Here is a 24503-nt window from a genome sequence, read left to right on the forward strand (position 1 = left end):
CGTCGTAATCTCCGTAAAAAGTATTTTTTTTTAAGACAATTTCTTTTGAGTGTTAGGATTCTACCCATTGAGAGTTTATTCTCCTAAGAGTTATGATAAGAAAACTATAGTGAATATTAAGGTTATTTTCTTTTCAATAAAAATACTGCAACATGCCTTAAGAATATAGAGATTATGATGGATATTAAGGTTATTTTTAAGATAAAATGACTGATGATTTTGAGACTATAACATATTCGTAGTATTATAAAAGCATTGGTAAAATATATATTCGTATATATTATCTATGATATTCGTAACATTTAAAACTGTCAATGTTAAAAGGGGTATGTTACAAATCTGAACTTTCGAGAAAAACCAATAAAACTGTGTCAATTGTGGAAAGATTGTTTTAATTGCTTCCAAATTGTTGGATTCTCTTCTTTAGGCAGTTTAGAAAGTTACTCGGTATATATTCAACGATTGAGGAAGAGAAAAATAAGGTAGCGCTAAAAAATGATAAAAATAAATTAATAAATTTATAAAAAGTCTTCGTGCGGTAAATTATGTGTTAGTTTTCCAAACAGCAATGATTTATTAGTTTTTCATTTTAGTTTAAAACATTATTTCAAACAGTGTTTTTTTATTTTTTTTAGTGGTTTAAATACAAACAATTGCCAAAATTATCGGTAGTTCCAATAGTCAATTAAATATAGATAATTTGAGTAATTTACTTATTGATTCATAATCTGCGCAGTCGCAAGATTATTAAATTTTTTAGATTATTAAATTAATCACTACACTCTGCTCTGAGAACTAGTGGATATCGAAGCTGAGCAACAACTCCTGTATTCTCAGTCTCCCAAGTAGCACCTAATATTAGATAATATCAGAAAAATCGGCAAAATCTAACGTTATCTTGCACAACTTCTAATATTAGAAAGATACAAGGGGTCGCTGTTTGCTCAGCCTTACATAATATTAGATTCTATGCAAACTAATATTATCTAGCGTTCGCCATAATATTATTTTGCATTTGTTTTTGATGCTATATAATATTAGATTTTGTATTTTCTGATATTATTTTGCTTTGCTTTTTTTTTTTTTTGGAGTAAGCAAGAGGAAGATATGGATAGTAGTAGATTAATTCGGTGATATAATTTTACTTAATTTTATAATTGTTGAAGAAATTAGACTTTTTAACATTTTAAAATAATTTATTTTAAGTGCAATGTATGTATAAAGAAAAAATACACAGATCCGGGGTTCTATCCTCGGACAATTTTTTCGAGCTTTCTGCGAAAATTCTCTCTAGTACTAATACTTTTCAGAAAATAATTTTATATAGTAGCAAATATATATATATATTACTAATTTCAAGTGACAGAAGTATTTCCTGTTTACAAAAGAATATTAAAAAAAAAAAGCCTTCATGTATAGAATAGAACAGTATATAATTTTTTTAATTACAAATGTAAGAATTTTTTTTTAATATACATATAAAAGAATACATATTCTGATATTATTGGCGATGTTCATCTGTTCTAAAAATTTTTTTTGTTGTGTAGTTATCGTTTTACAATTTTATCGATTTGGAAATTACTTTTTATAATAGCAATCAGTCAGTGTGGAATTTCTTTTATTCTCAAAGTAAAAAAGAAAATAAATAAATAAATCATGAGCGTTTCTTTCATCTCTGATAAGCGAGAGAGGTATTTTTTGAAAATAATTCTGCAGAATAGGGTAGAAAAAAAAGCTCTGCAGAAAAAAAAAATCTTTCCAAAAATTCTGCAGATAACACTTTTTTGCTTCCCAAATAAAAAAAAATCTTTCAACAAGAACTCTGTAATGTCCTGTGACAATGTCGCCACGATTCTGCTACGGGGACTGCTATGGGTTGACAAAATGGGTATCATCAAGACTATCGTGTTCGTCTAACCACCAACCGGAACATTTACTCTTGCCTCTCAGAGTCCAAGGTTAAGAAAACAGGGATGATCACAGTCGGCCTTAGCTATTCATAGGCTGAGTTTAGTAACTTCTTAGAGATAACACAACCCTGTCTTATATGAATTCCACACCGTATAGTTTGTAAAAGCCACATCATCAATTACATTCCTATCTGTTACATCTGTAACATTTAAACAGAAACATGATCATAAACATAAAAGATACGCATTATACTTAGATAGTGCATTTCAGTTATTCCATGTTTTCATTAAAAAAAATCCAGTAATCATCAATATTATTTGTATCTGTTTCATCTAGTTATAACTGATACATTTAAAAACTTACAAGACTATAAAAACGAGTAAAATCCCCATATTTTAGTGCTAATGTGTATGTTTTAATTTATCTCAGAAGATCGTGTTTCGCATCAACATCAACAAATAACCGCTTATCTTAGCACTTCTGGAAAAGCACATTATCATATACCTTGTATATTATGATTAAAAAGAGCAGATAACCTCCTATATCCGCCTCTGATTTGTGAACAAGCTTTCGCTGATTCAAGGCAGTTACCGTAACTTACAAGGAAACTTTATCACCTGCAATACAGTTCTAAATTCTCAATGAAGTATCCCATAAACCATTTCAACTCACAAATTATGTACATTGGTTAGAAATCTACCATCAATCGTGAGATCTCCGACAAAACTCAAAAGCCAACTCGTTGTGATGCTGTTCTTTGACTCAAGGGCGAGGTTGATGAAGATCGCCATCTGACCAGTTGTTATTCTTGATGGACGCGTGTTGGGGTGACACTTTGTATTTAACTCAAATCTTGTCACGTTTTGGTGATTACTTACCTGTCACTCTTTCCCCCCATCTTAATTGCTATTCGTAAGGAGAATGGTGTCCTACCTGATTAATGTCAACATTCCTGATGCATGTTGTCTTATATATAAATACAAGCAAAGGCACTTAACCTATATGTTGGGAGATGAGAAGTTTTTTGGAATTTTGGGCGATTAAATACGTTTTGTAAGGTCTTTCAACTTTTGTTATCAAGAAGGTATTTTTTAGGAGGTGTTTAATGAAAGTAGATTAAATTGTTGAAAGCTTAATGTGTATATCTTAGAAAACAATTAATATAAAATTACTTTTTTTTTTAAAGAAAAGCACATTGAAAATTTTCCCCAAATAGTATCGAGAATGGTGTCCTTCTTGATTAATGTCAACATTCCTGATGCATGATTTTCTATGTAAACAAAAGCAAAGGCTCTTAACCTATGTGTTGAAAGATAAAACAATTCAGATAATTAAAAACATTCTTTTCTGAGATTTTTCAACTTTTGTTATCAGAAAGGTATTTTTTTACGGAAATGTTTAACCAACATGATAACTAAGAGTGTTGGATCATGAAGCTGTCAGAAAGATGGCAAAGTGTCATCGAACAGAATGAAAGATATTTGCCGGATTAAAACTTATTTTTTGTGTAGAAAAAAGTGAGTTTTATTTCACTCTAAAAAATTGAAATTGCGTTTTTGCTGATCCGAAATTTGAGAGAGAAGCGTAAAGGCAATTTCTAACGAAAGGCAATTGTATTCTAATCTCTCTACATAAATAAATTAGTTTTTATTAATTTATAATTCCTCCTTTGCTATATTATTTACCTAATAATGATTTGTAGATTAGTGATTTGAAACGTTTTTTTTCTCTCAATTATGCACCAATTTATAACCATTCTTAACACACATACATGCTTACCAACTGCTCCTGCTTTTGGCGAGAGATTTCCCACGATTATTTATAGTAGTAGAAATTTTATGCTTTTCCATTTATACAGTTTTTCGATTGTGCAAATTTAATTTGAAAAAAAATTAGATCAGTGCCGTGATAGCTCAGGAGATACAGCTTTCACCTTCTAATGAGGAGAACCAGGTTCGAATAGCAGCGATGTCGATACGAATTCCGCATCATTTTTACGCAACAGAGCTGACGTAAAAATATCCTCAGTGGTAGACAGATCATGGGTTAGAGTCCCCTTGCCGAGAGGCTAACCGTGGGAGGTTTTTCTCTCCATGTAACGCAAATGCAGGTCAAAAAGTCCTCCAGTCCCGCAGTGGACTGATCGTTAAGACACGGTTCCCAGCCGATCACCGAAGTCAAGGATAACTGACTGTGGTCAGTATGCGGGTGGGTGTGACCACTTGGATCAGTCTGTGTAGGGACCGGGGGTGTGCTGTATTGGTTCTCGTTAAACTGTTCTAACGTAAAGTGCTCGACTTCGAGTGCAGGTCATTGGGCTACCGAAGCGGGGATGCCATCCCCTCTGCAGAGGATCAAAATTGTGATGGCATGTCTTCGGATCATCCTCAGGGATGTTTCCCAGACCGTCACCAATCGCCCATTGTGCAGCTCTAGTGCGACGTAAATGAACTACAACTACAAAAAGTCCTCCACAAACACAAACTTCTCCCACTGTTTGATCCAGGAGTTCCCTTGTCTTCTGGATTGGGTTTTAAACTACAAGGCCACGGAGTTGAACATTAGTAGTCGTAAACCCAAAAAATGAGGTCGGCTGTTCAACGATGGATATAAAATAAAAATATATAATAATTTAGATCGCTACTGTATAAAAATAATTTAAACAAATTTATAAGACTTAATAAACTTGCTACTAAACAATCGCTCTTTGTGTTCTTTGAATGGTAACATTTTGGGCACATCAGTAATTCATTGACGACCTAAATTGAAAAGCATTCTATTCCTTTTTAGTGTTCCAACCATCCATACAGTTGCTTCCATCTTGGCTTGGATGTCGTCTTGCATCAATCCTATTATCTATGCGGCGATGAATCGCCAGTACAGGCAAGCGTATGTCCGACTATTTTGCGGAGCCAAAAGAAGATTAGGAAACACCAATTCCAGTTCAAGCAATTGCCGATCTGGTTCCGGCCATTCCAAGACACTGATGTCGGAAGTATTCGTGTTTAATGGCACAGCGAACGGAAATGGGCACTGCGTCACTAACAATGAAAAAAATAAACAACAGAAAGAGGAAAACAAGATGTGAGAGTTTTCTTTTAAAACTTAACCTGATGTGGGACAAGTAATTTGGTTAATTGGTGCCTTGTACTGTTTTCTGAATTTACTTCAATGATTTAAAATCTATAAATATAGTAGTTCGGAGATACTGGTACTGGCTTTTGAAAACTTAATACCAAAGAATTATTTTTCTAGAGTCCATGCATTTGTTATCGTTATACAATGTATTTACGTTAAATGTATATTCACTTTTTTTGAAATTTTTTTTTTATAGAAATGTATACAAATAACATGTACTATGCATTTCTTTTAAGAGGGCAGCATTTTTGCTCTAAAAGGAAATACGAATTTCTAACCCAAATATTTAGAAAAGTTGGCAACTTATTTTGAAGTAAGTTTTTCTTTTAAATTTGATATAGCTGCCTAAAATGTGTGACGGAATTGTTCGATAACAAGTTTAAAGATTTCTTATGGAATCCTAAAACAGTTACATCTACCTACATTTAGGAATTCTGAAAATTTTATTGTTACTGAACATTTTTGCAGAACAAAATAAGATTTTTTTTCTTAAAAATCACGAGATTTTTCCAGAACATTAAAAATTACGCATAATTAAAAAAAAAAATTCAGTAAGTTTATTTTTATGGGAAAGATTTTGTTCTTTACATATCATTTGTTAGCGTAAAAATTCCCTTTTATCAGAAACTTGATTTTCAGTGAAATTTAAATTGATAAAATTGAATTTTTTTATATTTATGAAACATATATAAATTTTAAATTATTAAAACATGTTTAGTAAATCATTATTGTTACACAACATATTTTTCTCCCTTTTTTTAAATTTTTTTCTTTCTTTGATGATAAAAAATTCTTTTAATTAATTTTCAAATGTTTAAGTAAAAATAGTTTCTATTTCATAAGTTTGGAAAATAATGTACAAAAATTAGAGAATCTCTCGAAACTGTAGGGAAAGTTGGCAACTATGCAATAATAAGATTTATTCAAATGATAGAAAAAAAAATATCAAGTAGATCGTACTTGTGTAAAAGGTTTCTTCTCTAGCATTTATTACTTTTAAAAAAACGTAAAAACTCAAGCAAAATTCTAAGCGTAAAAACTTTCAGCAAAAATTAATGTATAATCTTCAGTACAAAATTAGTATGATGTATTTCAATGTTTTTAAGATAAACATTTTGTAGATAAATTACAAACAAATAGCGCATGTTTATTAACGCTAATTACTATTACCCTAATAGAAAAGTTATAATTTTTCTTAATCAAAAATTCCTTTTCGTAACTGAAAAATGTTTATATTTTTCCATTTTCAAATCTTTTAACATTCAAAGAGATGTGTACTTTTTTTTAAAGGCCACAAAAATAGGGAATCTCCCTATAGAAGAGAGAGACGGCATTTATGAAAGAACTATGTTTGGAGTTTTGAAAAACATTTACGCGTATACAATTTTAGTCAGTTATTTTAAAAGAAAACAAAATTATTCTATAACTAACTTTCTGAGATATTTGTGATAGAAATTAGCTACATTTCCTTACAGCGAGCATTCGAAATGAAAAACGAAATGAACTCTTAAAATAATACCCATATTTGCATGTTCTACATTTTTATGACGAAACATTAAAACGTTGAATTCCATGCAAAAGCATCATTATGCTTAGAAATACCTGAAAGACTGTTATAAATGGATCTGACAGGGATTTGTTTTTAACTTTCTTGAAATTAAAGTGTTATATCTTGTTACATTTAAACTTTTTTTTTTTCATGAGAATAATATTTTTGTATTGAAACATCATTTGACATTTTTGATAAGCATCATTTTCATTTTACACTATTTATCCATGACTGATAAAACTTAAATGAATTTCATTCGGAGAGTTTAATCAGTTTATCAAAACATCAGAAATCTTGCTGCAGCGTTGTATAAGTTATTAATATTCATTATTATTTAACCTACAGTTTTATTAATCTCACATTCATAAGTTGTAGGAGGGGAATCATTAGATCAATAAGTTTTTGTCAGTTTAATATTGTGATAATTTAATATGTTTAAAAAAATTAATTTTGAACAAAATTATTTTGTTTATGTCTTCTTTGTTTAGTTAGAATTTTTTTTTTCGTTTAATGTTAGCTTTCTATACTGAATTTGCTCAGAACTAATAATGGAAATATATATATCTCATTCAAATTTTCCTCCTAAAATTGATTTTGAGCACAAGAGTTTTTTGATTTTGGTCAATTTTGAAAAAAATTACATTAGCTAGTTTTATTAGTTTAGTTGTTTGTCCTACTTCAGCAAACTATATTTTAATTGACTTCGTATTGTTCATTTAATTTTTACAAGATTATTCATTAGATGAACATGCTGCTGTTTCAATTAAATAGTTATGTGATAATATGATCAGTTCACAACGAAAATTTTTGAACAAAAATATTTTGCACAAGTCTTTTTTTGTTTAGTTAAATATTATTTTGTGCATTTGTTTGCTTTTTATATTGAATTTGTTTTAGAGATAATTGTAGTGTTAGTTAATTTTTTCTGTTTATAAAGTATAACTTTTTATTGGACGATATAATTAACGTGTATGACTGTTTGCTCTTTTGTCTGTATAAGAACTAAGTGGGGTTCCTTAGTGACATTTCAGTGAATTTGAGTAAATTATTTTTATTCAATATTATCTCATTTGAAAAGATGAGTGGATGAAGGTTCCTTAGTGGCATTTCATTGAATTTGAGTCAATTAGCTTTTAAGTTAATATGTTAGTAGAAAATAAAGATTTGCCTTTATTTGTAAGCTTTTGCAAAATCCCTCTTTCTCTTTGTATTTTGATTTCAAAAGGCAGGTCTAAAGTTACTCAAAGACTCTTTGTTACCAGGTGCACTTGGAAACTTTTTCCATTCCAAAAACTGTCAACTACTACCTTCATTCACAAAAATCTTTTAATTTAGAGATTTGGTAAAATAGATCAATGTTGCAGGTTTAACAATATTTTTTTAAAAACTTTTATTTAGAACTTTTATCGACTAAGCTCTAAAATTGTGAGAATAAATAATAACTAGATGATTTAAAGTTATGTATTATTATTGATCTTGTTAAAGAAATCAGATTCTTAAAAATGTTGGGTAGGTTTCAAATCATAAAATTAATGGAAACATACAACCAAATTTGCCACACAACTTTCTCCAAAAATTGGATTTGAGGGTAAACATATTTTTGAATTCGATAACATTATATCAATTAATTTCAAATGTTAATTTCCTGTTAATTTCATATGCTTTTAGTTTAGAGTTAGCACGTTTGCAAACTAAGCCACTTATAAATTCTAGCCAGAATTAACATTTCATTAAGTTCAAAATATGAATACAGTGTTTGCAACTATTAATTAACTTATTTGTCTCTAAAGATTTATGCAACTCACAAAAGCAAACAATGTATGCAAACTTGTTTTTGACTTTAAAAAAAATTACATGCTGAGTATATGATTTAACTTCGTTATTATTCATAGAAGGAATACTAAATGAATGAAATTTATATCTGATTTCAATTTCATATTTTATGTAAACATGATGACAATGGCATAACTTTTATAAAACATGATAAATGTAATAAAAATAAATATTTTAAGTAAAAATCTAAGCTTTCCAATAAGTATTTTAAATAGATATTGAAACTATTCTTTTACAATGTTCCTACCACTATTTCCACTAATTATACAAAGAGAACAGTGTGCTTTTTAACCTTAGTACAACTATGTAATTTTTTAATAAAAATTTGAACAAATATTTGCTTCATTATTTGAGTTCTTGGCTTACATAGAACACATGCAAATTTTTTTATTTCATGTATATTATTATTTTTAGTATCCAGATTCTTGAAATGTATTAGTTATTTTATTTAAATAAAGTATCAAGTGAAGATATAAGATTAAAAAAACAATTATTCAGTTTTGAACTAATTACTAAATCATGTTTTTAATTGTTAATAACTAAACATTTTTGGAAATATGACTTTATACTTTTTAAGTAACATTTTATTATTAATACTTATGTAAAGTTACAATTTCAACCTTTAAAGAATAAATACACAGAACGTTACTTTTATTTTTATAATCATCCAGTGCTGAATACGTGGAAACTTACGAAATTGCTTGGATATACACAGTTTTGCCTTTTTACTTCCTTGGACCCAGTGCTGGACATAGGTATTTCAGCAAATGTAACATAGGTTTAATCTGCTGATAAACAACTCTGAAATATTTACTAACAACAAAGGATTAAAACTGTAACAGCCATTTCTTGAACAGCTTTATAATTAAGCTTTATATAATGAACCCATAATTATAATCTATCAGACTGAAAATAAACATTTATTTCGAATTTTGGTTCCTCATTCCTGGTTGACAGTTTCAAAATCAAATTCCACAAATAAACAGACTTAAAATGTGAATTCTGCTTTCATTTTTATATTAGTAATTTTATGGAGTTTGGATTAGTGCACAACATATGTCAATTAAAATCTACAAAAGCAAAATTTCATTGCAATCAATTAAAAAATATTTATTTTCCTCTTTTGAGAAAAGCACATTACCTTAGTAAAAAGTGTTTTGAAGAACATACAGTTCAATAATTGGTATTATTATTATGTCCAACATATAGCAATGTAAATATTTTAATAAATAATATTAAAAGTGCATAATTTAATCACAAGAACAAAGAATAAATTAAATGTTTGTAAGAACATGAACAAAATGAACACACTCCCCCCCCCCCNCCCCCCCCCCCCCCCCAATATTCTTAAAACCCTCCTCTATTATGTCACAAAGTATCACATTTCAGCATGCCCCCCCCCCAATTGTCACATTGCAATTTATATAAACATGTCTTACAGATGATCTTTTAAATTTTGAAACTTTAACTTCATTTTATTAATGTCATTTGTAATTATACCAATGTTTAAATTTATACTTAATTTGTTAGAATATATTTTTATCGTGTTTATTAATTTTTTATTAACAAAAATGCGGGATTTCACACTTCTTGTTCCCCCTAGTCACAAACTGTTACAATTTCATGAGACCCCTTCCTCCTTTCCTAGCATATTATAAATATAATTGAGCATTATGCAATAGTTAAAAAAGTTATCCCACTCAACATTTCCCATAATTAAAACTATAGTGGCTATAAAATATATTTAATAGCCTATCCCAGTGTTTCCCAAACTTATGACATTTGTGTACCCTTTCTAAATGTTTCGTAACGCTGTGTACCATTAATACAAAATGAATGTATTTTTTACTGTAAAAAATTTGCCCAAAGGTTAAAAGTCACTAGTGGCTGTTGATACCCCTAATTATTAACTGTTAACTCTGCAAAAAATAGCCAATCTTAAATTTTCATGGCTAGCTTTGTTTTTAAATAAAATTTTGTAAAATATTCGTTTGTTGCAAGATATTTCGCATATGAGCGCATACCCCCGCTAAACTGTTCCTGTACCCCTGGGGGTACACGTACCACACTTTGGGAAACACTAGCCAATCCTGAAGACAAAAAATAAAAACATAAAATGCAATATATAAATTTAGCAGTTCACAAATTTAGTTTAAATAAAATATATTTTACTAATTAAAACAATTACTTAAAATATAAAATATTCTAATAAATTGTGGCAAATCAGAACTAAATACACTGGATGAACAAAATAAAAATGATTTACTAAATATCAAAATGTGTATATAATTATTATTTTTTTAATACTAGAAAAAATAACTTTACTAGATATAGTTGGCTCAAATGATGATCCCTTATGTATTAATTTTTCATCTGTAAAAAGATAATCATATTTTATTATTACTAATACAGGCAGTTAAAAGAATAATTATACATAATTTTAGATTTATGAATTATAAAAGTTTTATAACTATAAAATAATTTTTTATTGAAAAATGGACGGATATAAAGTAATTTCACTCATATATATTATAAAATACAATTTTGCATAAATGGTTTCAAATTTAAAACTAGTCTTCAAATAAATTATCAAAACTATTAGATCATTTTTGAGCTTACTTATAATTTTAAACATTAACAACAGCCATACCATGAAGTTCATAACAATTACATAATAATAAATTTCTATTTTATTTAAAAACTATGCAAGTAAACTAATCTCAATAAAGGTGTAAATAAATTAAATAAAATATTAAAATGATTTGAAAGATATCAAGCCTGAAAATCATTCAATAAATATCAAGTAAAAACAAATATTAACAAAGACACAAACTAGATACATTGACTAGCATCAACACATGACAATTATTAAGCATGTATTGCAAAATTTACACAAGAATAACAATTTATATTTAATTAATTAAACATTATGTCACTGCATCTTAACAAATACTTTCAAAATTTACCAGTTATTTAAAATGTTTAACTAGGTAAGTTAAAATGTGACCCATATTTATTTTGTTTTATACATACATTTAACCAATAAGAATTAAGCAATAATTAGCATTGGGTTTGATAGTTAAAAAAACTATAAATAAATGCTTAAACACAATCTAAACTGATTAATTTAATTTTGCTAATTGTAAAAAACAATAGAATCTATATCACTCATTTCAATTTGAATATAAAAATAGTTTTACTATACGGCATTTTTGCAATTGATAGCATTTTTTAAAATCTTAAACCCTGAATTAAACGTAATTTTTTTTTCGTGTAAAACGCTGAACATTTAGAAAGAAAATTAGAGTGCAAAATATGTATCTTAAATACTTCTAGGTAACATTTATAAAATATAAACAATAAATTTAGACTAGAATTTTATGTTGAATATTATGAATTAAAAAATACAAGGTGAAAGCATAATTTTTTAAACTCCGATGATACTGAAGATATAATAAGACATTTAAAGTCCTTCCATACTGGCTTGATTTAACTTTTTGAACTCTGCCACTTGAGAAACAATGTACTCAATGATATGTTTTCCATCTCGATTACTAGATGGCAGTTTATCTGTTATGTTAAGAATATCTCCACACTCTCTGATAAAATATTCAAGATCTTCGTCAGAGCATTTGTTCGTCAACTGAGCAAGTCGTGCTTTTTCTGTGCTGAACGCTTCATCTAAATCAAAAAGTTCAAGAGCGGGTTTTTGTAGTTCTCGAAACGAGGGTGGGAAAACCTAGCGTGAAGAACAATAAATTGGTTTTAATAACTGAAATACAAACAATGGATATTATCTTTAATGTATTCTAAATAAATAAAAAATATTTTTATATATTGGGAAACAGTTATAGTCTTTGTTTTGTAATTAAAGAAAAAAAAGTATTGAAATTATCTTCTGGATGATTTCAATTTCATAATTGAAGTTTAAGGTAGTCCATTAATGGTGTCACATTTTATTTCAATATTTAGGAGCCCCTTTTCATCTTTGTCACAAAATATTTCACTTCATTATATCCCTATCCTCTACTCACATGTCACACTATAAAACATAAACTAATGTTTCTTAACCTGATTGCCTCAAAGGATAAGTAAAATAATTCTGCATTTTACCGCTATCCGGTAAGGTAAGTAACTTGAACAGTTTAATTTTTACACATACAAAGTTGTAGCACTCTAAAAACTTTTTAACCAGTTTGTTTCTGATCATTCATGTGTTCTCTATCTGATTTACCCGAAGGATCCGGATATTTGCGTTTTACCACCAATCAGTAAGGTAAGTAATTTGGACTATTGACATAATTTTTACGTGTGCAAAGTTGTTGCACTCTACAAACTTTTTAACCAGTTTGTTTTTGATCATTCCCTTGCTCTCTACTTGATTTACTTGAAAGATCAATAAAATATTTATGTTTTACTACAAACCAGTAAGGTAAATAATTTGAACAATTGATCTAATTTTTACACATTCATAGTTGTGGTACTCTAAAAACTTTTTAATCAGTTTGTTTTTGATCATTCACCTGCTCTCTACTTGATTTACTCGAAGAATCAATAAAATATTTGTGTTTTACCGCCAACCAGTAAGGTAAATAATTTGACATAATTTTTATGCATGCAAAGTTGAGATGCTCTAAACCACTTTGCGTCTGATCATTCAAATAATCTCTGTAATGAAAAGTATTTTGAGCTTAAACTTATTTAAATATATATAAAATCTACATTTATTTTAATTCAAATATTTATCCATGGACCCGCAGGAGAGAAAAAATAACATAAGCAATGCTAACAGTTAAGAAACTAAGCACTACTTTATGGAACATGTTTTAAATTTATTTTAAAATTATAAATATACATATCAATGATGTTTTTGAGCATAGCACTAATAATAGGCATGTCTAGACTATTTTTAACAAAAAAAGATGAAAAAATAAATAAAATAAATAATTTATCGGTTGATTTCAAATATATATTAGCTAAAAGGCATACATGCCAACATATTAGTTATAAAATAACAGAGATTTTACTTGTGACATTCTTTTTTTTTTTTTGTTGCTATGAGTAAAGTTTCGATAAATCATGCACAATCATAACAAAAGCACTTACATTCAGCAAAGCAAAAGATATATATAAATCTTAATCAAAAGATTTTTTAAACCATTTTTTATAATTACTTAAACTATAAACACTCAACAAACTGCAGTACTGGCAATAGCACCATCGATTGAGGAATAAGGGAAGTATTTTTGTCATTCGCCAACAAATGCAGAGAAATTTGACAATATACAGGTAAACAGGAGATAGTTGCAAAATACTGGAGTTTTCTTTAAGGAACAGGAGGCTTGGCAGGTATGAAAATGTGTGTAGTCACTAACATCGTCAACCCTAACATCATTTATGGACAGTCCCTTTATTGTAATTATTCCAACTTCAATAAATATTAAAGTAGATATTAAAGTTTATAGCCAAGGAACTTACAGCAGGTTGAAGAGGTGCTAGAGGAGTTTCAAATCTAGGCATGATGAGTTTCAGAGGTTCATGCTTCATGTTAATTTCTTTATAGGCTCTAAATAAAAATGAGTTATGGTGAGAAAAACAGTGAAATTATAATTCAAAATTTTAAATAAATATCTTTAGCCTTGGTCGATAGCAGTGATGTCCAATCTTTTTAAAGAATTGGGTCAGAAAAACAAAAATATTACAAGGGGTGATCAAATGAAAAGGTACGAAACGACGTAAAAACATAACAGTTAAATATTTGCATATTCCGCCATGGGAGAACGTAGCGAGACATATCGGGATGCGATTGGAGTCTCTGACGGGGGTTGGAGCATGCGCAGGTGCCCGCATGCGCAAGAGAGAGCAGAGGCTCTTATCAAAAGCAGCGTCCAAATGATGCGGCAGTCCGTATGAGGAACAGAAACTCGAGCACAGAAAAACCATTAACTCCTATGTGTACTGTGAGACACTCCGACGCCTCAGCAGGTCCATCAAGAACAAAAGACCAGGGGCTGCTCACGGAGGGTGTGGTTCTGCTCCATAATAACACGCGTACACACGTCTCCAGAGTCACACACATGGAACTAGCCAAGTTCAAGTGGGAGGCGTTGGACCATCCGCCCTACAGTCCGGACATGTCATCCTGCGATTTCCATGTGTTTGGTCCACTGAAGAAATGCCTGAAAGGGAAGCGCTTCAACTTGGACGACGTACTCAAGGACGCTGTGAAAGACTGGGTCTCGTATCGGTCACAGGAATTCTGGGAACAAGGAGTCCTGCAGCTTATTCATCAGTGGGATCGTTGTGCTCAGGCCTATGGTGTATATTTTGAATAAAGTCTACATTTGTACCCACCGTGTCGTTTCGTACCTTTTCATTTGATCACCCCTTGTATGTTAAGGGCCAATATTAAAATGAATCTGCAACCATAAATGAAGGGTGTACTTTGTTTCTATTTGAAAGTAGTATGGATGACTTACATGTCATTACTAATATTATTTATTATTTTTTTGTTTTGTTTTTTCACTGGAGTGCAGATAATAAAAATCAAAACTGATAAATAAAATACATTCAAAAAAATAGTGTGAATCCACCAGGGATTCTGCATTTAGAAAATCACAATATTTCATAATCATTTCAAAAGGTCATGCATGAAAAAAATCTCACTATTTTCTACCTTGCACACCTCCACATAGAAAAAAATCTCAGATTTTTTGCACCAAAACACCCAATGATCTAGAATAAGATAGGAGAAAAATTATATTTCCTACCGCTGTTTTCGGATATCAAGGCAGGACGAGTAAGTCTGAATCTCAGTTGCATAAAAAAAAGTGTGAATATTTAAAAGCAGTAAAAATTAAAATATCAAAACAAAAGGGAGTTAAGATGAGTAGCTGAATTCACAGTAATTGGAAGTAGAGAAACTACTGTAGTCGCTACTTTTTTACATAACTTGTAGAACTTGTGTGTTACTTTTTTGAAAAAGTTGTGTAGTGAGATACAAAAAAAAAAAAAAAACAAAAAAAAAAAACAATAGTTTGTAGGGATTCCTGGCAACTACTTTTAATGTTAGTTCAGTAAAGAAACAGGGTTCTAACGCAACTAATTTTTTGAATTTGATAGGTACAAATCTTCGTGGGTGCGTTAATGGCCGTAATTAAAATGATGTAGTTGTAGCTGAGCGTTAACAAAAATTGTGCATTTGAAATTACATATAACTAATATTTAAACTCGCAGTAACGAAAAATGGATAATTAATGCTTCCTCACACTTTCACATGCAAAACATTGATGTTATTTTAACAGGATATGTTGCCAGATTTTTCAACAAAAAATATGCACTTTTTCAATACTTTTTAAGCACTCAAAAAATATTTTTAATCACTTTCTAAAAAAAAAATCATAATTAGGATCTGTGCAGTAAAAAAAAACTTTTTTTTTCTATTGTTTAAAGTTCTTAATTTATAAGCATAAAATCAATAAATTCGAAAATATTTTCAACTTTACATCAACTTTCAAAACTTTACATAATCATGATAAAATAACTGGCTTCTGATGAATATTGCAGAGAAAATTGCGAAAATCATGCATTTTTTGTAATTTAAAATGACAACCTAAATGGCAAAGAAAAAATCTCTTTTTTTAAAAGGCAGAAAATTAAGCATTTTTTACAAACCCCGAATAGAAAAAGCACGTGTAATGGCTTTTTAAAAACGTAAATCAAAAATAAGCACCTTTAAGCTTTTTTTAAAAATGCTACGCACGCTGTTGTTAAAAGGAAGGGAACATAATTTTGATGCACTTAATTTCTCAGTGGAAATAAAAGATCATTGAACAATTTAAAACACTGCAAGCATTTGTTAATTTTGTATTTCTGAAATTAAATATTCACTGTCAGAAAAGGCATAAAAAGTTTAAGGTTAAATGAACAAATTCGAAAAAAGTGTTTTAGAATAACAAATTGGCTCATTATTTCTCACTTATCCCTTTATATTTAATGTAATCCAATTTCTTATTCAAAACTTTTAAACATGGTTGTAAATTAAATTCTCCAGAAATGTTCGTCTCCTTAAAGTAGTGAATTAGTTACTAAAATTCCTAAGTAGTTTGTAGTTACTACATTAAAAAAAAGTAATAAAGTACATTTGTAACAAAGTAGCTGTAGTAAACTAAAAAAATAATGTAGTTTTTCCGACCGCTGTTTCCTAAGATAACTTGATGCTACAAAAACAAATTATAAGGACCAATTTAAGGGTACACTGAAAATTTCAATGTTTTAAAGATACAGTTAAAAAAAATTTTTTATACAATTTAAAAGATTTCATAAGGTTGTTGGTACAAATTGACAATTTGATAGTAGGTCACCATACATTATTTTTATTTGCAAACTGTTAGATAACATTTTGTAAAGTTTTTACTTTGCATAGCCTTTACTAATCAATAAAGCAGAAGTTTGTTTTCAGACCAATATATATCAAAGTAATATGTATTGGTTTGCAGTATTTTCATGAAACACATAGAGGTTCAAATATTGACTTACTTCAGAACTTTAGGTAAAACTTTATTATCAAACTGAAACAGGTTGCTACGATATAGTACAGATGGATCACTTGGTATTTCATCACACTCTTGCAAACATGAGAATGCATGTTCAGAGAGCTTGGCGATTGAAGGTATCATATGATAATCAGACACCTAATGCAATTAAAGATTCAAAAACAATTTCTTTAATTGGAAGTAACAAGAAGAAAAAAATTTTAGATTAATTTATAAATATATTTGGAAATTTTTTTACATTTAGCATTTAAACAAGCAAATTAAATCTAATCAACATTCTAAACTAGTCAAAAGAATTAAAGTCCAAAAAATGATAATAATTCTGATATTTTTCAAACCAGCATGCTCTAATTTTTTAGAACTGGATGATTTGGTGTCCAATGTCGCATTACAGAAATATGCTGTAGGTGTGAGCTACTTTAACATCTAAAATCAAATTCCCGATTGATACCCGAATGTTTTTACAAAATAAAAGATAAACAGCAAAATTAATATTTATTTTCAAATAAGAAAATGGAGAACTACCAAGAAAAATTCAAGATTAAACAAATATTTTTCAATCATATATAAATCAAATACATACATAAAAAATACACATTATTAGCAATAGAGAATAAAAATAAATTTACTCTAAAGATATAAATGCAAAAACACTTTGCATTTTAATCAAAAGATTTCTGTATTGTTAGACACTAAGTATTTTTGATCTTACAAAAGATAACAAAAAATAGATAACACAACCTCAATAATCAAATCTTTTAAAATATTTTTCTACCCCAGATTTTTAAAAAATCAAAATTCCTTCAGGAATTTTAAGTGCAGCTAAAAGAATTACAAATAAAAAAGGATTATATTAAAAAATAAAAAGACATTACCTCTGGATCTTCTGCATCAATAGCATTCATCTGAATACCAGCTGTTGTTAAATGGTTGAAAATAACATTCTAAACAAAAGAAATTGAAATTTATTAAAAAGACTTCAAGAAGTAAACAAATGATTAAGAATTGTTTACAAAATATAATACAAATATCTTATGCTAAAATTAGTGACAAAATACAAAATTTCAGGCAACTAATAAAATTGAATATGTTTTACTAAAAATATTAAAATTTATTAGTTGCATTAAATTTTATATTATTACTCTTGATGACTATGAATGAGTGAAAATAAATTAAATATGGCTTTATATAAAAATAAAAAAAGTATATGTTTATTTTGACAAATTTCAACAATATTTGTAAAAAAATATATATGTACTAGTGGGCTGAGCCCCTTGCTCGCTAACGCTCGCCAACCCCCGAAAATTGCTACGCAACTTTATATGGTTTGTTTCACAAACCAAGCTCGCTACTAACTTAGGTACATTGCAAATGCACAAAATTCTAAGAATTCAAAACAATAATTCAAATCCATATAAAAACTTTTCTTTTACTAAAACTTTTTCTTTTCTTTACTTTCTAAAAAAAGATGTACTTTTTTTAAAAGTACATCTTTTTAGCAAATAATAAGTCATTAAAATAAATTTGAATTCAAATAAATGACACGTAATTCATTAAACCTATTAGAAATGTGCTATAGCATAATTCGTGATATAAATCAAAAATCGTCAAATAAATTCGTAATATATAAATTCGCGAAAAAAAGCGCTTTCGACAAAATACTATAATAGAGATCTATCGACAAAGACTACTCACTTCTGCCTAGCTTAATAGTATGAGATTGACGCAGCTGATGCTCTCTGGTTATTTCAGTTTCCATTTTTAAAAGCGCTATATGTTGAGCCACCTCAGCTAGATTTGGCATGTGACATTTTTAGCGGCAATCATTGGTCGATTCGCCGTGTAAGAGAAATAGTAACGTAAACAAAACAAAGCAAACATTGCCACCGGCGGAAAAGAAATGCAGCCAAAATTTGGGAGCCACGTAAGAGAATTATATATATTAGATACAAAGAATATATTGGATAGATAGCAGCTAATCTGTATACTGAAAAATATAACTAACTCCTGAGTTGTTTTTAAAATATCAAGCTGGGGACACATAGATTAAAATATCAATTTCCTCATGCATTATTCAAAGGGGATATTGTGTGAAAAAAAATAAAGTTCTGAATCAATATACTAGAATTAATAAAAATAAAATAATTAGCTAAATTTTTTTGTGAAAATTACCACTTAAATTTTACCAGTTTTTATTGCTCATAATAATGAACAGAAGTAAACAAGCAGAAATAATATAGTTTTTTAAAATAAAATAAAAATTTTGTTCGATTTCTTACAGTGATAATTTACATTATGATTATCAATACAATATGCATTAAAAGCTAATTACTTTCTAAATTTAAGCACTGCATTTAGGAAAATAATGTTATCTCTCTATATTATAAATGCTTAAAATGCTAAATAATTCATGTTGAAATCAAATAATTTAAAATTATACACATTTCACTCTTGTATCTGCATTAAATTAACAAAATACAAAAATTTTAAACCATTTTTTTAATTAACATATAAATTATATTATTCTTTTTCAGTCATCAATTTACTCACAGCAAATTAATACATTCAAACCTTGATTCCTCATTCCCACATTTGTTTAAAGGGTCCCATTACAAATACCACTCTTATAACATTAATATTACCCATTTAGATCGTTTTTTAAACTAGTCAATCCTCTTTTATATCGTTCAAAAATTCAGCCTAAAAATATCAATGGTTTTTTTTTTCTTTTTGAGAAAAAAAATATTAATTCCTGATTATAATGATGAAGAAAAAAAGGATTCATTACTTTCATGAAACGGTTTCGAAAGCTGAAGAAATGCAAAGTGTGAAAATGATATTGGTGAAGCTCGGAAGAAAAAACCACAACCAATGCCAACATTTGTAGAAGAATTTATAACTTTTGAAACAATGAGCAACATTCTGTATTCATAACAGTGTACAATAACAATAATATGTTATAAATGTCATTTATTTTTTTAAATTTTTTTTGCACTAAGAAGAAAATATTGCATTCAAAACAAAATTTTAGAATATTTTAAATAAATGTGTTCATTTTTTGGTGTTGGTAAGTATTTTTGTATTATGGGCATAATTTTTTCAATATTTTTTTTTAAATATATATAGTAACAAACTAATATAACTTTATTGGGAACAAAAACAAACACATAAATACAAAGAATATATATTCGTCGTCAAGAGGAAAATCCTGTCCAGGCGACAAAGAAAAGTAATACAATAAATCTAAATTAGAAATTTAAAAATAAAAAAAAGAGGGGATATTACAATCATAAATTATTTTGCTCATCATAAGACATCATGTATTGTTGAACACTGTAATAATAGAAAAAAAATACATGAAACTATATAAAAAAATAACAAAGGTAACATAAGAAATTCATTTGGATAGGCACAAGACTGGTATAAAAAATCAAATGCTTCCTTTAAACTGAAAAATAGAGATCTAAATTGTCAATGTTCATCATAAATTGAAATAAACCACGCTTAAAAGAAGAATATATTTGGATGTTTTGCAACTGGAATGGTAATTTATTATATAATTTAGGTGCTAAGTCAAAAAACTGTTTTCGTGAAATTTCTTTTATAAAGTGGGGAATCTTATATAGTTGGTCTCCTTTCAGACACATTAGTTTTTAATTTGCATATTAATTTATTGTTGTGTAAATAAAGTAAAATATGAAAAAATACATTATGGCGAAATGGTAATAAGTTAATTCTTGTATATATATTAGTAGTAGTTATACTTGAATTATTCATATTTAGAGAATTAATAATCTTGAAGCATTTATTCTGAACTGAGATTAAAGGAAGTAAATTAGTTTTATAAGTGAAAAACTTCTATAAGTGAAAAACTTCTATAAGTGAAAAACTTCTACAAGTGAAAAACTTCTATATTACTTCTTATACATTTTCAAGACATAACTATTTTATGTTGACCTAATTCATAGTCCTGTATCTATAATTCACAATGAATGGTCCCATGAGAAACTATAAATCGAGATTTTAATGTACTGTTAAAAATATTTAAAGCAAACAAAAAAAAATTAAACAATTAATTAATTAAACAGTTTTTGTCATACACACAACACTTATTTATTTAAAACATATTTTTCTTTTCTCATAAAAGCATGAACTTACCACAATTTTTAAATTTTCTTCATAATCTATATAAGTATCACAGAACATATGAGTAGATCCAAGAACAACTATTTTTCCACTGGACGTCTACAAAACAAATTAGATTTATATATAACAAACAGGTTTAAATTCACAAACTACCATTAGTAAAGACAAATAAAATCTTAAATTGATGGTGTCTACCTTTGTGTTATAAGAATGTCCTATTGCATAAAACATTCATGCAGCTTAAAAATCTTTCAAATAATGATTGATTTAACCAAAGTGTAATAATAACAAATAATTATTGTGTATGAAGTTGTAGACGTAATTGAAGAGTAGAGAGGATGAACAATCTAAGAGACATTTTAGTGAATTTAAGTAAATAGGCTATTGATAATAGGAATTGGAGACCATGGCTTGTTGTAATTTTTTGTTTATAAGCTTCAAATTAGTGAAATTTCTGAATTCCAAAAACTCAATTAACTGTTTGTTTCATGGAATTTGGATTCTTGGTGTTTCAATTTTCTGCCAGTTTTCTAAGTGTCAGTTCTGCCATTCTAAGTTCTGCCAGTTCAGTGCCAAATGCACTTAAATCATTCTTCCACTATGATCTTCAAACAAAAAAACTCAAGCAAAATAAATTAATTTTATATAGCAAAGGCTCAAGTCAAGGGTGAGAGAGACAGGAACAATTGTCCCAGAAATGTTGAAGGCCTGGTTGCAATTCCTTAGAAGAAAGAAAATACTGTATATAGATATTTTTTTTTTAAATTGCAGAGGATTTGTTATATATATATTAATATATGCCTTCAATGTTCTACAATAATAGCAAAATATTTTTTCCCAATTAGTACATATTAATAAAAATAAAAACCAGCAAACATTTCATTTTCTGCTAAAATAAGCCCAAAAAAATTTTAATTAATATTTTAGTATGTTTATGAAAATTGACATTTCAAGAATCACAACTAAACGATTGTTTTGAAAAAGCTTAAAAATTATGAAAAATAGCATGCATTTTAAAGATAAAACCAGCAGGGAATTTTGACCTGGGCCCGTGTATAAGCTATCTCTTAAATATGAAGAAAACGAAGGAAATAAAAATAAAAATATAACCACCGAAGCCGACGTCTTCAGGGTGTACCGGCCTCGGTAGCCATAAAAACAAAACCATTTCTAATTGATCTATCCCTTAAACATGCATCCTGTAAATATAATTCTCCAAATATGTTACCTGGTAAATGCAGTTCGTAAATATGTTCAGCCTTGTGAACCGTAAGAGAGACTAAAACAGGATCTCTCTCTGAAATCTAATTTTTTTGCAAAAATGTCACCTATAACCTTTATCTTCTCAGCTAGTCCAATTAGATTAAAAGCATTTCACAACTTGATAAAATGAAAACGTTGCTTTTTAAATTATACTGACAAATTAAATATATTTCCTGAAAGGCTGTTACAAAAACTGAGCTTACAGGATGCTGATAAAAGGCACAAACAGGACGGTTGAGAGGAAAAGAAACACTTCCAGATGAAAGGACTGCAACTGCTGGTTTAGCAACATTCAAAGTAGCTCCATAAGGGTAAAGAAAAGACAATGCTCTAAAGAAAAAATAAATAAAACAAAAAAGATTTATAACAAAACAGAGTCATAGTAAAATTTTTAATAAAATATAATCTACTTCATTATTTAAAAATGGTAATTTTTTTTTTAAATTTCTTACTAATTAATATTAATTAAATTTCTTCTTTTTTTAAATTTCTTTCTTTATACTCAATTGTATTATAAAGTTGCATGTTATTATTATATATAACAGATCTTGATTATTATGGACATCCAAAGAAAAAAATTTTTTTATCAACAATAAGTGTAAAAAATATTTGTTAAAAAAAAGCATCACTTGCACCAAAAGTAATGTTTTCAATTAACTTACAGTTTAATCTTTTTACATTCCTAAGTAAAATTAAAGTCACTTTTGAGATCTAAGCATTGTTTGTTTTCGTTTTTTCATTTAAAGTACTTACTGAAATTTCAGTATTTCAAGCACTATTTAAAGACTTAACTTTTAAAGTTTTATTTGTTCCTAAAGTTGTATTATTGTGGAATAGCATAACCAATCACATAGATAATGGCATCAATAAAAAATATTGCTCTGTGTTTAATAATTCATTCACATTTGCTGTATACTTCAAAAAATACCATTTAATGGCTTGTTCATTAAAGTTGAATTCATTTATCAATTAAGTAGAATTTTGAGCTGTAATAAAATTTAGATTGACACTTTGCAAAGGTTAGAGCATAATGGAATGACATATCATAGTTGAATTAGCAGCAACATTTTAATGGTATAAGAAGATTTGTTTACCAAGCATGAAAAAAAAAATTTAACTTGAGAAAGGAATTTTTTACAGCTTCAACTTTCTGTTTTTCTTTAGACTCTTTCATGGACAACTAGTTTAAGTCACTTTTAAAAACCGATATCACACAAAAAAAATAGATAAATAAATATATATATATATATATATTTATTATTTTTATACAAATGCAATTTATGAAGAATTTTGGATTATAGATTTGCATTATATATATCTTCTAATGCAGTACTTTGCATTAAAATACTTTTATTTACATTGAACATTAACTGGTTATGTGAAAAAAATTATACATAATATGAAAATTGAACACACATGAAAACAACAAACAAAACACATAAGGACAAAAAGTTTTATGCAAAAAATTTAAATGTCAACAATTCTAAATAAGTGTAATTACCAGAACTCTTTGCATACACAGATTAATCAATGTAATAAACACAAAATAAACATGGGGAAAAAAATCTGAAAGAAAACATTTTTTTTTTAAAAATTTTTTTTTTTATTTGACAACAGAATTTTAAAAATGAGATCTGGTAAAGAAAATAAAAGTTGCTTAGTCTTATACATCAATATTATTAAAGAATCCCATGTAACTATCTTAACAGAGATTTAAAAAACATATCCAAAGGAATAAATACATTCATTCAAATCATGAGATTTTTTTAGTGTAATTACATAGTATGTCTAAAGATTTTCAATTATAAATTAAATACTGAAAAGAAAATAATAATAATTAACATACTGTGCATTATTTGATTCAGTAAGATTCTGACCCGGAATACTTTTCCCAGCAGCTAAGGTTATTGATCTGTTGAGCACACCATTGGATACCATCACTTCCTTTGGGTGGTGATATTTATGATACACAGTTCTAACTACTGCATCTGCAAAAGGTGAAGAAAAAAAAAACACTTTTATTTCAAATTTATACTGGAAAAATATTAAAGAAAAGTTTTGATTAAAAAACACATAATTATATATATATGATTGTTTTGAAAAAGCTT

The 24503-nt window shown here is 28.2% G+C and overlaps 2 protein-coding genes across 7 annotated transcripts in view; one reads left to right on the forward strand and one right to left on the reverse strand.

Annotated features, from left to right (window-relative positions):
- The window catches only part of LOC107445483 (protein trapped in endoderm-1), a 90136-nt gene extending 81371 nt beyond the window's left edge, over positions 1 to 8765 (forward strand). For 3 of the 5 annotated variants that reach the window (XM_016059880.3, XM_071187169.1, XM_071187170.1), the window contains exon 6: positions 4702 to 5596. In XM_016059880.3, coding sequence (XP_015915366.1) covers positions 4702 to 4999 — 298 coding nt within the window. In that variant the 3' untranslated portion in view covers positions 5000 to 5596. Of the gene's footprint in view, positions 1 to 4701 lie in introns of all 5 variants that reach the window. The other 2 variants (XM_071187168.1, XM_016059879.4) reach the window with 2 other exon arrangements.
- Positions 8766 to 10557: 1792 nt separating this feature from the next.
- LOC107445484 (intraflagellar transport protein 52 homolog) overlaps positions 10558 to 24503 on the reverse strand; it is a 39759-nt gene continuing 25813 nt past the window's right edge. The window contains exons 5-11 of one of the 2 annotated variants that reach the window (XM_016059885.3): positions 24242 to 24383; positions 22599 to 22725; positions 21145 to 21231; positions 17862 to 17930; positions 16970 to 17124; positions 13910 to 13997; positions 10558 to 12170 (exon numbers count right to left, since the gene is read on the reverse strand). In XM_016059885.3, the coding sequence (XP_015915371.1) occupies positions 11895 to 12170; positions 13910 to 13997; positions 16970 to 17124; positions 17862 to 17930; positions 21145 to 21231; positions 22599 to 22725; positions 24242 to 24383 (944 nt within the window). In that variant the 3' untranslated portion in view covers positions 10558 to 11894. The remainder of the gene's footprint in view (positions 12171 to 13909; positions 13998 to 16969; positions 17125 to 17861; positions 17931 to 21144; positions 21232 to 22598; positions 22726 to 24241; positions 24384 to 24503) is intronic. The other variant, XM_016059886.3, reaches the window with a different exon arrangement.

The sequence above is a fragment of the Parasteatoda tepidariorum genome, chromosome 10, assembly GCF_043381705.1.
Source record: "Parasteatoda tepidariorum isolate YZ-2023 chromosome 10, CAS_Ptep_4.0, whole genome shotgun sequence".
Taxonomy (NCBI): domain Eukaryota; kingdom Metazoa; phylum Arthropoda; class Arachnida; order Araneae; family Theridiidae; genus Parasteatoda; species Parasteatoda tepidariorum.